Raw genomic sequence first — 13,023 nt, 5'->3', positions numbered from 1 at the left:
CTCGGTTCATGGAAACACCTTTTTTCCATGGAACCAATCCCTGGTACCCAAAAGGTTGGGAGCCACTACTCTAGAATGTTTTAATGGAACCACAGGTGAAAACATGTAATAGACTCAATGGCACATGCTGAGAGGACAGAGACAAGTGTACTTTTTCAGATTGATTAAATAACATTAAAGGCTCTTAAGGTGTGTACGCTTTGTACTGGCTGAACTTTCAAAGAGCCTGAGGATCACAAGAGAACTTATCTAAGACATTCCAATGGGGTTAGATTATAACAGTAAGAATCATGATCACACAAATCCTATTTTATGAAGGACTAGCGTAATAAGGTATATTTTCTTTAAAAAAATTATCAACCCATCAGACCAAACATTTACTCATTATTTAATAGAAAAGGAGGAACTCCAAATATAATCTACAAGTGAGAATAATATGGCACATTTTTCCAGAAAAGAAAGGAATGACTGAGAAAAAGGAAATGTATTTAATATATTTGGTATTTGGTATTTATTAATATTTGTATGCCGCCCTTTTCCCTGGGGGGACTCAGGGCGGCTCACAGTTCAAATAATATTTGATATTTAATTTAGGAAGTGTAGTTTACAAATAAGAATTATATGACCTATTCTTCTGGAAAAATAAGGAATGACTCAACAAAAGGCAATTTAGTCAAAATGTTGCTTTACTTTTTTTTTTTTTAAAAAAAAGAAAACCCTAACTGAACTTTTATTACAATGAAACATTTTGTTTTCAAAGTATTGCAATTCTGCTGTGAGCTTACACAAAGCATATTCATCACCAAGGTCTAGCTATTTCTCACTAATGTAAGACCTGAGATTTCAGAATAAATAAGCATCATTATTATTTATTTCACTATGCATTTCAGAATTATGCTTGTTTTATTATTATATATTAATTGCATTGACTTACTCAAAATATTTTTGTCATTTTAATATACAGCTGCTCTTGAATTTATGACTGTAATTGAGCCCACAATTACAGTCATAAGTTGTGATAGTTATTTAGCAGATCACCACATGACCTAACTGCTTTTACAATTTTACGAATGGCCAAATATAAATACTCAAAAGAAATAAAACAGTTATCACAGGGTTTATGTGTCTACATCCCATTAGCCAACTCATTCGCCAAGTGTGTCTTCTGATCTAGGCTTCCTTATCTCCCTTGAAATGCTGCCAATTAGTTTTGCAAGGCCAAACTTAGCACAGAGCCAAATAGAATTTCTCAAAACTTGAACAAACCAGATGAACTAATTGCTCACATCCCATTCGCTCCCCTTTTATATCTTATGGGAGGAGCCAATCATTTTCAAGCCTTACACCCAAGTTGACCGTAATTGTTCTTGCCTTCTGGCAGCTCTTTCCATGTGCACGCTGGGAACAGGTTTCCACTGTTCTTCTGCCTCTCTGATGTCAGACTCCGGAGGCAGCACGTACCTACCAGATGGCCGTGGCCCCTTTTCTGCCTCCGATACAAAGTTCTCATCCGGGCCTTTGCCCAGACTCCAGGACTGGCCCATGTTCCTCCCCAACCTCCTCTTTGTCTGACTCTGCTGCCAGCTCTGCAGGCTGCCGGCGGACCACAAGAGTGTGCCTCTCTAGATAATCAAAAGAGAGCCAATTGTATATCAGAGAGCAATGAATCCCACAAAGTACAAAAAATATTTTTATACATAAATCAGAACAATAGGGGCTTAGCATATTCAGGAAATCTAGAAAGTGGATGATGCATTTGGACAATAAATAATGAAACAAGAGAGAAAGGAATAAATAGTGAAATATGGGAACAATGATACTGACTGACTGACTGACTGACTGCTGCAATATGCTTTGCACCTCCTAGCAACATCCATCACTGACACAGCACTATGAAAAGTTTACCTCTGAGCATAGATCAGAAAAATTTGGTCCTTATAATCAAAAAAAAAGAAACAAAGCAACATTATGAATGGCTCAGCAACTTGGCTTGCTTTTGAGAGTTTAAGAAGAGATAAAATGGAAATGCCTTCTTTTTTTTTCAATAACCAGACTACTTATTAATTTCTATTTGTAGACTGTATTTGCTAAATTTAAATATCCAGTATATTAGTTAAATGGCAAGAGCAGGCACTAAAGTAAACTATAGTTCAACCTGTTTATTACACATTAGAGGGCATCAACATATTATCCAATGAGTCTGGCAGTAGTGCACCACTTAATACTTAAGAAATATTAAGAAAATGAATGACAATGTGTTCAGGATGAGAGGGATTAAAAAGAAAGTCATAACTCTTCCATATAAATTGGCATATAAAACACTGAGACAAGATTACTACAATATCATGTATTGATATGATAAAACATTTAATACAAATCATGCAGGCAAGCACATGATCCTTTATACACAGAACAGTTTTAATCAGATGTTGCAGAATTTTACTTTGGTTGAAGTTATTATGTGAAAGGAAACAATAGTAGTATTATTATTATTATTATTATTATTATTATTATTATTATTATTATTATTAAACTAATTTAATGCTCATTTCCCTTCAGCAACTCTGGGAGAAATGTGACCCCTACACTTTTCATTACAAAGGAAGAAAATAAGTAGCAGGACAAATCCTCCATTTCCCATTTCTGCAAATAGTAAGAAGTATCATAATCTCCTCCATCTAGGAACTAATTGAAACCAGAGAGGGGTGAGAGTTTTCTCTAAGTGTACTTTTTCAGATTGATTAAATAACATTAAAGGCTCTTAAGGTGTGTTCGCTTTGTACTGGCTGAACTTTCAAAGAGCCAGAGGATCACAAGAGAACTTATCTAAGACATTCCAATGGGGTTAGATTATAACAGTAAGAATCATGATCACACAAATCCTATTTTATGAAGGACTAGCGTAATAAGGTATATTTTCTTTAAAAAAATTATCAACCCATCAGACCAAACATTTACTCATTATTTAATAGAAAAGGAGGAACTCCAAATATAATCTACAAGTGAGAATAATATGGCACATTTTTCCAGAAAAGAAAGGAATGACTGAGAAAAAGGAAATGTATTTAATATATTTGGTATTTGGTATTTGGTATTTAGTATTTATTAATATTTGTTCAAATAATATTTGATATTTAATTTAGGTTAAACATGCTAAACATGCTGTATGTGAGGCAGGATATGGAATTGCTCAAGAAACACCACTGCATGACCCCCTTTCACGCACATTTATTTTAAGGGAAGCACTTCCTAGATTACTGCAAACAGGAAAAACATATATGTGTGTGAATCATCTGTACTATCTTATGACAGCATGTATTTGGGTTTAGCTTTGCATGGTTGAGTTTGTTTTAGCCAGCACATTTGGAGCAATCTTTTCTGTAGCAGAGTCATTGCTTTACACCAATAATTTAAAAGATGTAAGTGAATTTCATAGTTTCTCTGAGAGAACTGCAGTTTCAGCTATTTAAAAGATGATTAGGCTGAAGGCATACGTTTAGACACAGTTTTGGTCTCAAATTTTGAATTAAAAATAATCATGATCAGATGTTCTTTTGTGTTCTTAGAACTCCGAACTACAATTTTTAAGGACTGCAAAGCCTCCTAGATAAGGGAAGGAATGTAGTTTGCATTCTAATTTGACAAATTCTTACATTTTTATATATAATTCAGAATAAAATTATATGACAAACTGTTGCATTTTTACTCTTTTGTAACGTAGTTTGAAATTCAAATAATGTTCAAAAAATGGCACATTATAAGCAGTAAATACTAAAATGTGGACGTTGGACAAATCCGAAAACTTGAAAACGGATGAGAAAAATGGAAAAAAGGAAATTTTGACAAAGAAAATCGAGCAAATCTAAACCTGACATGTATCCCTACGTGACTGCTAAAACCTCTGGAATTTGCACAGGTTTCTGATTGATCTGTATCAGTGACGTGCGGTGAGGTTTATGGCTGGTGAGGCAGCAATTTTTTTAGACTTGTGGACTTCAACTCCCAGAATCTGATTTAAAGCGACAGCATGTTTTTCTCCTTTGCTAAATAAGTTTCCTTCTTTCTTTTTCTTTTTCTTCTCCCTTCTCCTCCATCCTCCCTCTCTCCCTCCCTCCCCCTCTCTCAAACACACACACATACACACACACACACATAAAGTTGCACCCAGAGGATGAAATTTGAATTCCTCCCTCCGACCCACACGTACCTTTTCCAGCTGTTTCAGAGAGGATTTCAACTCAGCTCTTGCCTTTTTCCTTTTACATTTTTTTTCTTTTCATGATGACAGTGGTGAGGCTCTGCCTCCCCTGCCTCCTCTGACTGCACATCCCTGATCTGTATATGTTTGGTTTTTTAAATTATAGAAATGTTTTGGACCTGATATGAGCAAAGCATCTATCTACTATTAACACCACACCTCAGAGCAGCATAGAAGTGCTGCTATGAAACATTTTCTTAGTTATTTTTAAAGAGTGTAGAAATATGATTTAACAAACACAGCATAATCTTTACATTTACGAAAAGCTATTTGAAATATGTGATACTTTAGGTCAGTAATGGTGAACCTTTTAGACACCAAGTGCCCAAACCGCTCACACGTGCACGCCCAAACTGAAAGGTGCGTGCGTGCATGCGTGGTCATGTGTGCACACATATGGGACATGCAGCATGCACAGCAGAGACCCGAAGATCAGGAGAACATTAGCGGGCATCCCAACATCAACAGTGTGGCAAGGCAAACAGAAGCTCATGAACGAAACACCATGGAGAGCTCAGCTGGGACGCGACAGAGCGCTGAACACAGGACTCTGTATGCCACCTCTGGTATGTGCGCCATAGGTTCGCCATCACGGCTTTAGGGTAAGCATAATTAACATAATTAATATTGTAAAAATAACCCTATGATGCCAGTTGTCCATAGATAGACATCTGTAGGGGGGATGACGACTAATACATCACTCATTTGAAACAATATTGGCATCGTCCTAGTCTTGATACTTTACTTCTAAGTAAAACCATAAGAAAATGAAATGGATGGGCATGAGCATTTGTCATGCGCTGTACATTTACATTTATAATGACATAGATCTGATTATATGACATCTAAATTCATGCTCAAAAACACATTACATATTAATTAGGAGAAAGAAGAGATGGTTGTGGGGCAGTTAGCTTGAAATACTGTAATTTATTGATAAATAATACTGACATATACCCATCTTCCCTTTATACCACCACTAACAATAAAAAGAGATGATTTATTAACTCACTGAACTTACACTGACAAAAGAAAATGTTGCTTCACATTAATGTCCATAAATTTGCATTATATTTGCATAAATTTAATGGAAAAGCTCTCCGAAGTATCAAAAATGGTCTTCAAATTCACAGGAGCAGATACACATTGAAGTGAAATACAAGCAAAAATCAAAACAGTTCTCCACTTGGAGTAATAAGATCCAAAAGCAGCCTCCCTCTCAGCATAAGTCACACTGTAAGATGGCCGATCTCTAAATTTGATAAATAAATAAGCACTATCAACCCAAATTTTAATTTACTTAAGTATATCTTGTGCACAATATCATATGGTTAATAGGTTTGAACAATTTGTGTTCTTAGAATTCTTCAGGAGCCACAAAAATCAGCACTATGCTCATACAGAAGTTTCTTCAACATCTTTTAAGTTTCAAAAGGTAAGAGACAAGAAAAAAGCTTAGAGGCAATCAATACGCTTTGTCAAGGCAAATTTTGCCTCAGAAATGCTCACTTGACTCCAAAGTAGAAACATCTGTATGAGCATAGTGGTCAGTGGTCATGAGGTCAGTCTAAATTGCTTTGCCTTTATCCTCTCCTGTATCAATGCCTCAGAAGACAAGTAATATGTAACCAAATATTATTCTTGTTTTAGTCCATTGGTTCAATAGTGTTTATATTCTAAATCTCAGCAGGCACATGTTTGCATCCTGAATCTCAGCAGGTACATCTTGCTTTGCAGGGCAGGAAGGAATCAAATGCAAAAGAAAAGATGAAGCTTAACCACAAGGACAGAAACATCTCAGGTGAATTTCAATATTACACGGTACATGGTCATGGGTACTGACTGATAGTGGAGAAACTGAATGATTTCCTCCATTCTCCAGCACAAATTGCAACTTATGTAGAATAACTTAAATGTTAAATTCTAGCTGTAGGAGTTTCAAAATTCAACATGTATAAAAGTAAAATTGAAAGAGTGGTTTTGGTCAATTAATATATCTGCACTCAATATTTTGCAACTTTATTTAAAAAAATGGTTATAGAATTCTGGGGGAAGACCACTCTCCATCTATTTAGCAATAGCAGTTAACAATAGCACTTAGACTTATATACCGCTTCATAGGGCTTTCAGCCCAGCAACAATCCGGGTCCTCATTTTACCCACCTCGGAAGGATGGAGTCAACCCTGAGCCAGTGAGATTTGAACAGCCGAACTGCAGAACTGCAGTCAGCTGAAGTAGCCTGCAGTGCTGCATTTAACCACTGCACCACCTCGGCTCTTCCCAGAATTCATTTTCTGACATTATTTTTATTTAATATTTAAAAAAACGTAATAAAATAGATCACCTTATTACATTAATTGTAATTCTATTTTTTCATTTTCTATCAATTCCTTTCTCGGGTTTTCTCTTTGGATTATAACTTAACCAAAAGCACAATTTAGAAAAAAATGGGACTTTAAAAAAAAAATCTACTGGTACAAATTTTGAGATTCTCTTCTTCTTTTATTGTTTTGAACAAAAGTAGCCTGAGTGTCCAATTTGCAGCTTGATAATCCAATCTGAACACCAAGCATGTCAAACTCGATTTCATTGTGAGCCACATCTGGCTTGTGTTTGACCTTGGGGACCAGGTGGGCGTGGCCAGCTTGATGTCACTTGTATTGGGGGTGCTGTGGTGGCTCAAGCACTTTGCCAGTGAAAATGGAGCTTGGGAGGACTGCATGCTATGGGCCCAGTGCTTTGCTATTTCCAGGGCAGCCCCATGGGCCAGATCTAAGTATCCTGTGGGCTGGATCCGGCCCACAGCCCTTGAGTTTGACATTCCTGCTTTACCCCATAACTAGAGGTATGGTACCTCTCTACGTATTCTGCACCAACTCAGTTGAAATCAAAGAAATTTGTTTTCATATATAATCCCATTCAATTACCAGGCAATTGAAAAAACAGAAGAATAAACCGAACAGGAGGAGCTATTAATTATCAATGTATTTGTACAGTGGCAATCTACTGCCAATTCTTTCTCTATATAAATACTGGAGTTGAGTAGCAGAAAACAAACGAACTGGTAATAGTATCTCCATGGGGTGTCTAATTATAAGTTGAGGCATGAAGTAAGAAAGATCATTATATTTTTCAAACTAAAGAATAGTTTGTCTAGAATTCCATTAAAGCAAGATATAATATTTGCAAAATGTCCACTAATGTGAAAATAAACTATATCAGTAGAGAAAGGTTTACAGGAAAGGCCGAAGAATATGAAAGATGTTTCTGCAAGGAACAAATAAGTTAAAAAACAAGAAAACAGAATTGACTGTGAAGAGAGCTCTTTGTAACATAAGTGTATTTACTTGTAATTTCCCTGTTATGAACATCAGCAATTCCCATTATAAAATCCACAATTCCCTCACTGTCTAAATCATATTCTCTAGCAAAACATGGCAAAATCTGTGTAAATACTAAACTGATATTAGCACAACATAAATATGACTTTCTATAGTCTTTATTCTTACCCAAACCAAAGGTAATCAAGGCTCATGGACCACATGAGGTTCTGGGCAGTTAGTAGCACAGCCCCACAAGATCATAAACTTTTAACATTATTATGTGATTTATATGCAATAACTATATTGTATATTTTATATGCATCCCAGAACTCTCTTTATTCAATGAGAACCAAAAGGTTGGACATCTATGTTCTTACCAATTTGATGTCCATATAACAACCACCTATCAGCTATTTGAAGACTTTCCTTTTAAGCACACAGCTGGCAGTGCTATAAGCAGATGGTTTATAGCAAAGCATACTTCCATTCTTTTTTTTTCTGCTTCATTTCCATTATGTTTGTCTTTTTCTGTGCCTTCACTCAGTCTGATACTTGAACCAGAATACTTATAGCCAGAGATTCAAGGACATAGCTCTGATAAGATACTTACGTTGCTGGTATACCTTGGATACCAATTATGCTCTCCTGCCTTAATATTCCACTGGACTGAGAGCCATTTGTATCTCAGTGGAGGTAATGGTTGGCACCTCTGTTATTCTGTTATTTATTGTAATGGACTAATCTAGTGTCAGGCACTTGGCTTTTGAACATGCCAGATCTTGTTAGGGGGCCTATACACAACTCAGAAGTAGGTTTATAAACGATGCTGGGGGAGTCTGTAATCCTGTAGCATGTCATTTCCCATTGTTAAAAATAGATTTTTTTTAACATTAAAATGAAGTGAATCAGGTAAATTTATGGATGACAAAGGGGCTATATTAGTTATTCTGCCTTAATATGTTATGTACATATAATGCATATTCTGTTTACATTTTTCAGACTCATGTTATGAATTATGATGGCTTCAAAGGCTTTTAAAGTATAAGAGAAAGCAGTATTAAATACAAGAGTAAGCAGAGTTCACCTCTAGAAAAGGTTCCCTTCCATTAACTCTCCTGCCTTCTCCAGTTGCTGGCAATCTTTCTCATGTCTCTCTTTCAGTGCTATAATTTTTACCATGGCAATGTCCCAAGTAAGCAGGCTCAACATTATTTTTTCCAAGCACCCCAGGCATTAAGCCCTCATCTCTTTTCTTTTTCTCAGAGCAATCAACTAAGTAGAGGTTGAGTTTTTGAGAGCTGGGAATGTCATCAGACATATAGAGGTTAATCTCACCAGTATAATATAGAGGACCAATACACTAGTTAAGACTTCGGACGTAGACATTGATGAGTAACTTTGAACCAAACATACTCTCTTAACATAAGGCTTTTTTGAGTGAATAAAATCATAAAAGATCTGGATTTATGTGTTTGTTTGTTTGTTAATTAAATTTATATGCCACCCATCTCCCTGTTGACCCTTGGGACTGGGGTCCCCTTGGGTATATCCAGCCGAAACAGCTTCCATGGATCGCCGTATAAATTTCCATGGAAGTCGCCTATACCCACGATGGGTGAAGAGGCGTCAAGTACAAGTACATCTCCCTGTTGAAGCCTGGATGGCTTATTTCTATATGTTGCCTGCAAGTATGTGAGGAAGGACATTGGGGAAATCAATCAAATTAACTTAGGATATAGATAAGCCACACTATTTCATAGCTTTGGTGGTGGTGATCAATGGTTTGGTTTGCTGAGTCCATAATGAAAAGAGGAGTGGTCACAAACCTCTAGACATCTTTCTGTACTTTAAAAGATCAAAGCTCAAAGGATCTGAATTTATACCCATATATCGATTGCAGTCTCTCTTAAGTTTAAAACCAAATCCATATTCAGAAAAAATATGTGTGTTTTAAATATTATTGCTCATTACAGAGTCAATCTGCTAGCAAAAACTGGTGGGTTCTATTGCATTTAACGTAAGCCACCCTGAGCCACTTTGACATACATACAACTATTTCAAGTAAGTAAGTAAGTAAGTAAATAAATAAATAAATATGAATCCTCTCACTAAATAGCAAAGACATAGTGGTAAGTGAAGCATCCAAATGTTTTCTCTTAACACTACCAACATATCAGCAGCCCAACGTTTTTTAAAATAAAATACATGAATTCAATTTTTATTTAGAGTTTTCATTTCTGATTTTGCGTCAATCTGAATATAGCTAAGAAACAACGGACACTATTTTAACTATTGGAAGTTGTACTTATTCCATGTGGGAAGCTGCAGGGGAGATAAGCCTAACCTAAGCATGTTTACTTTACTACAGACTTTTAAGCAACTTTCTCCTAAGCATTTTGCACAAGATTACAATTTCATACAGCAATCAATATCCTCACTGCAGAAAGTTAAAAAGAAAAGTCAGCATTTATTCAAATGCCCTATAAGTTCTTTACTCCTTATAGTATAAGGCTTATACAATAGTTAAGAATATTTCAAAACTGAGGAGATCCAATATTACAATAAATGAGGATGCATCAGACAACTGAAATCATTCTGTAGGGGGCAGTTCAGTATAATATGAGAAGCAAACAGATTTAGATTTAGAACTTCAGTTTGATTTGAATCGAAACTCAAACAACTGGAGACGCTTCTGTATAATCTACTAGCCAGCACTCAATGCCTAAAAACTGTAGCAATAAAAAATGACCCACTATATTATAATTTATTTAGAATAAGTGTCCACATAAATCTATTTCTATGCAAACAATGTAAAACTGACCGATCAATGTCATCCTTACTCTGAAGTAATCTGCTGCTGAGTTTCACTTAAAAAAGTTCTTAAATGCTAGCAAGAATGTATGATTTTTTTCAAGGTATACATTCCTGTAAGTATGAGAACCACAAAAAAAGGGAAGTTGCAGAAAGAAAGAAAGTCAAATTATATTAATCAATTAGCTTGAAGAGGGAGTTCTTGCAATCTTCAACTACAGATTTCAAACAACCTAGTATTTGTGTCTTTTTTTAAAAAAAATTGTCAGCTGGTCTTTAATCTTCCCCAATCAGGATGAAACATACCCTCTCTTATTACCTTATGGCATTCTCTAGCTTTGTAAACCAATCACAACTTTTCTCACTATCCACTACTAGACTCCTGACTCCAATTTTCTCAAGCATTATGGCCGCATGCTATGACCAGAGTTTTATTTTTAAAACTATACCAGCAAATCACATCCCTCCCCCAATATCATGCACCAGAGAGTGGGAGGAGAATGGGAAGAAATAAGAAAATCTCTTCCTGGTAAATGTAATTCAAAATATACATTTCTGAGACAGAAGCAGTCTTAAATGTGAGCAAAAGTCACAAGCTCTAGATTTAAAGGAGATGTTTGACACAGGCATTTTCACAGAGATTTCTGTCTTGGCTTCAAAACCAGTTGTCAGCAAAAGCTGGTTTGGGAAGAACAGACTATCCACATATTAAACTTCCTGGCAGTCCAGACTGTTTATAACCACTTTTAGAACCCTCTCTGATCCTGGGGAAGGATGGTGGTTTGCTAACCCTGCAGTTTCAGAAAGTTAACAGAGTACTGCCAAAACTGGGTTTAATCAAAAGAAAAAAAAAGCATTGCCCAATAAAGTGGGAGATGGTGTGAAGTTCCTCCATCCTTTCCAGAGCCAAGCTAGAGATGTTAACATTTTTTTTTAATGGACCCAAATTGGTTAGGATAGCATCTATGCACTACAATCAGCACTCTTTATTTAAAACCCCAGGAAATGTAAAGATCCAAACCGGACCTCTTAAATGAACGCGACGCTGTTCGTGGTTTAAGCTCTTAAAAATACCCTGGACATTCTTCAAGTCACATCTAAAAGCTCGATTCCTCATCCCAGCCGTGCTTGCATTTAAACCGCACTTGGCCCAAGCACGAAGACTTTTCCTCCCCATTAGCGAAGGCTCAGCTGCTGAGATCGATTTGCTCTCATTCTCCCCCCCCGCCCCCACTTTTCTTTTCAAGTAGGCTTCCCGACCCCTCAATCCGCCTGCCTGAACCCGGCACCCCAGGATCATCTCAGTCTCTCCTCAGGCGATTGGAAGTGGGCGGCGGGCTTTCCCGTTAAAGCGGCTAGAAATCCCTTTGTTCGCCTTGCAGAAGCCGGGCGGGGGCGGAGGGGAGAAGGAGAAACGGCGCAAAAGGCAGCTTACTCACCGGAGATCTCCGCCTGGGGAACCACGTTCGGGCTGAATCCTTTGGCTCCATAGAGTTGCCGGAGCTCAGAGCAGCTCCTCGCCTTGTTGCCACCTTCACTCCTGGCCGAACAGGTCGCGGCGACACACAGTAGCCAAAATCCCTCCGGGAAGAAACGCATCCTTGCCGCGTGCCCCAATCCCTCGCCTAAAAGCAACCTGCAGCCGTCGCGGGGGAAAATAATAATAATAATAGAGGAGCAGCGTCCCGCCGGTCTCCGCGTGCCGCTCGGTACTCTCTTTTCAAGAGCTCTTGCTGGTGGCGGGGAGGTGATCGCTCAACCCCTCCTTCCGCTGGGCATCCCTCCCTTCGGATGCCTTCCTTTTTCTCCCCCGCTGGCAACAAGCAAACCCTTCAGGAGGAGGCGGCGAACAATACAATCACAGCGCGCAGCGCACAAGGTGGCCAAGTCAGCGGCGGGGGTCAGGCCACTTCCAGACAGGGAAGCGGCGGCCAAGGGGCGCGCTTTCCAAAGCCAAGAGGTGAAAGGTGGGGAGAGGCTGAACTTCGGTATATAACGCACAACGGCCACTCTCAAAAAGCAGATCCCGGCGAAGGGAATTCGCGTGCCGGCTCCTGAGATCGGCTCCAAAAAGAAATGGAGAAAGAGGGAGGTTGCATAGGAAAAGAAAAAATACCACCAAATGGAGCTTTTGTATACAATGTGTGATTATTATTATTATTTAAAAATCCTTTGGTTTTTTTTAAAAAAAAAGCAGAGTTAAAGGAGAGGTTTCAGATCTTGCCCAGAGTGTGGAGAAACCGAACAATGCTAATAAAGATGGGAAAACGGTTATAAGTCTGGGAGGGAAGTTTGATGGAGAAGAAGCGGCACCAGGCGCTCTTCTCTGGCCGGACTAAGCGCAGGTCTCCCAGGTAGGAGTGAGTAGCGCGCGCGCGCGCGCCTGGATGACTCCGCTACACTCCGAGGATGGTGGCGGTGGCGGCGGCGGCGGCGGCGGCGGCACGAAACAGCAGCAGCGGCAGCACCACCAGCAGCAGTACCACCTGCAAACGCAGCCAGAACCAGAAAGAGGCGGCTCCACAACAAGGCAAGGCTTCCCCGCCGGACGTGACATCACACCCAAAGGAGGCCAATCCGAAAAGAGCGTGGCTTTTTTGCCCAGCGATCCCGCCGAAGCCCCACCCCCT

At 38.5% G+C, this 13,023-nt stretch overlaps 1 protein-coding gene across 1 annotated transcript in view; it reads right to left on the bottom strand.

Moving 5' to 3' along the window:
* Positions 1 to 12,535, bottom strand: part of GPC1 (glypican 1) — a 199,489-nt gene extending 186,954 nt beyond the window's left edge. The window contains exon 1 of the mRNA XM_014065958.2: positions 11,833 to 12,535. Within this exon, the coding sequence (XP_013921433.2) occupies positions 11,833 to 11,992 (160 nt within the window). The 5' untranslated portion in view covers positions 11,993 to 12,535. The remainder of the gene's footprint in view (positions 1 to 11,832) is intronic.
* Between the last annotated feature and the right edge of the window lie 488 nt (positions 12,536 to 13,023).

This window comes from Thamnophis sirtalis, unplaced genomic scaffold (genome assembly GCF_051295495.1).
Source record: "Thamnophis sirtalis isolate CommonGarterSnake01/CBP01778 unplaced genomic scaffold, rThaSir2_p1.2 scaffold_11, whole genome shotgun sequence".
NCBI lineage: Eukaryota > Metazoa > Chordata > Lepidosauria > Squamata > Natricidae > Thamnophis > Thamnophis sirtalis.
This window is presented reverse-complemented; position numbering and strand designations above follow the sequence as displayed.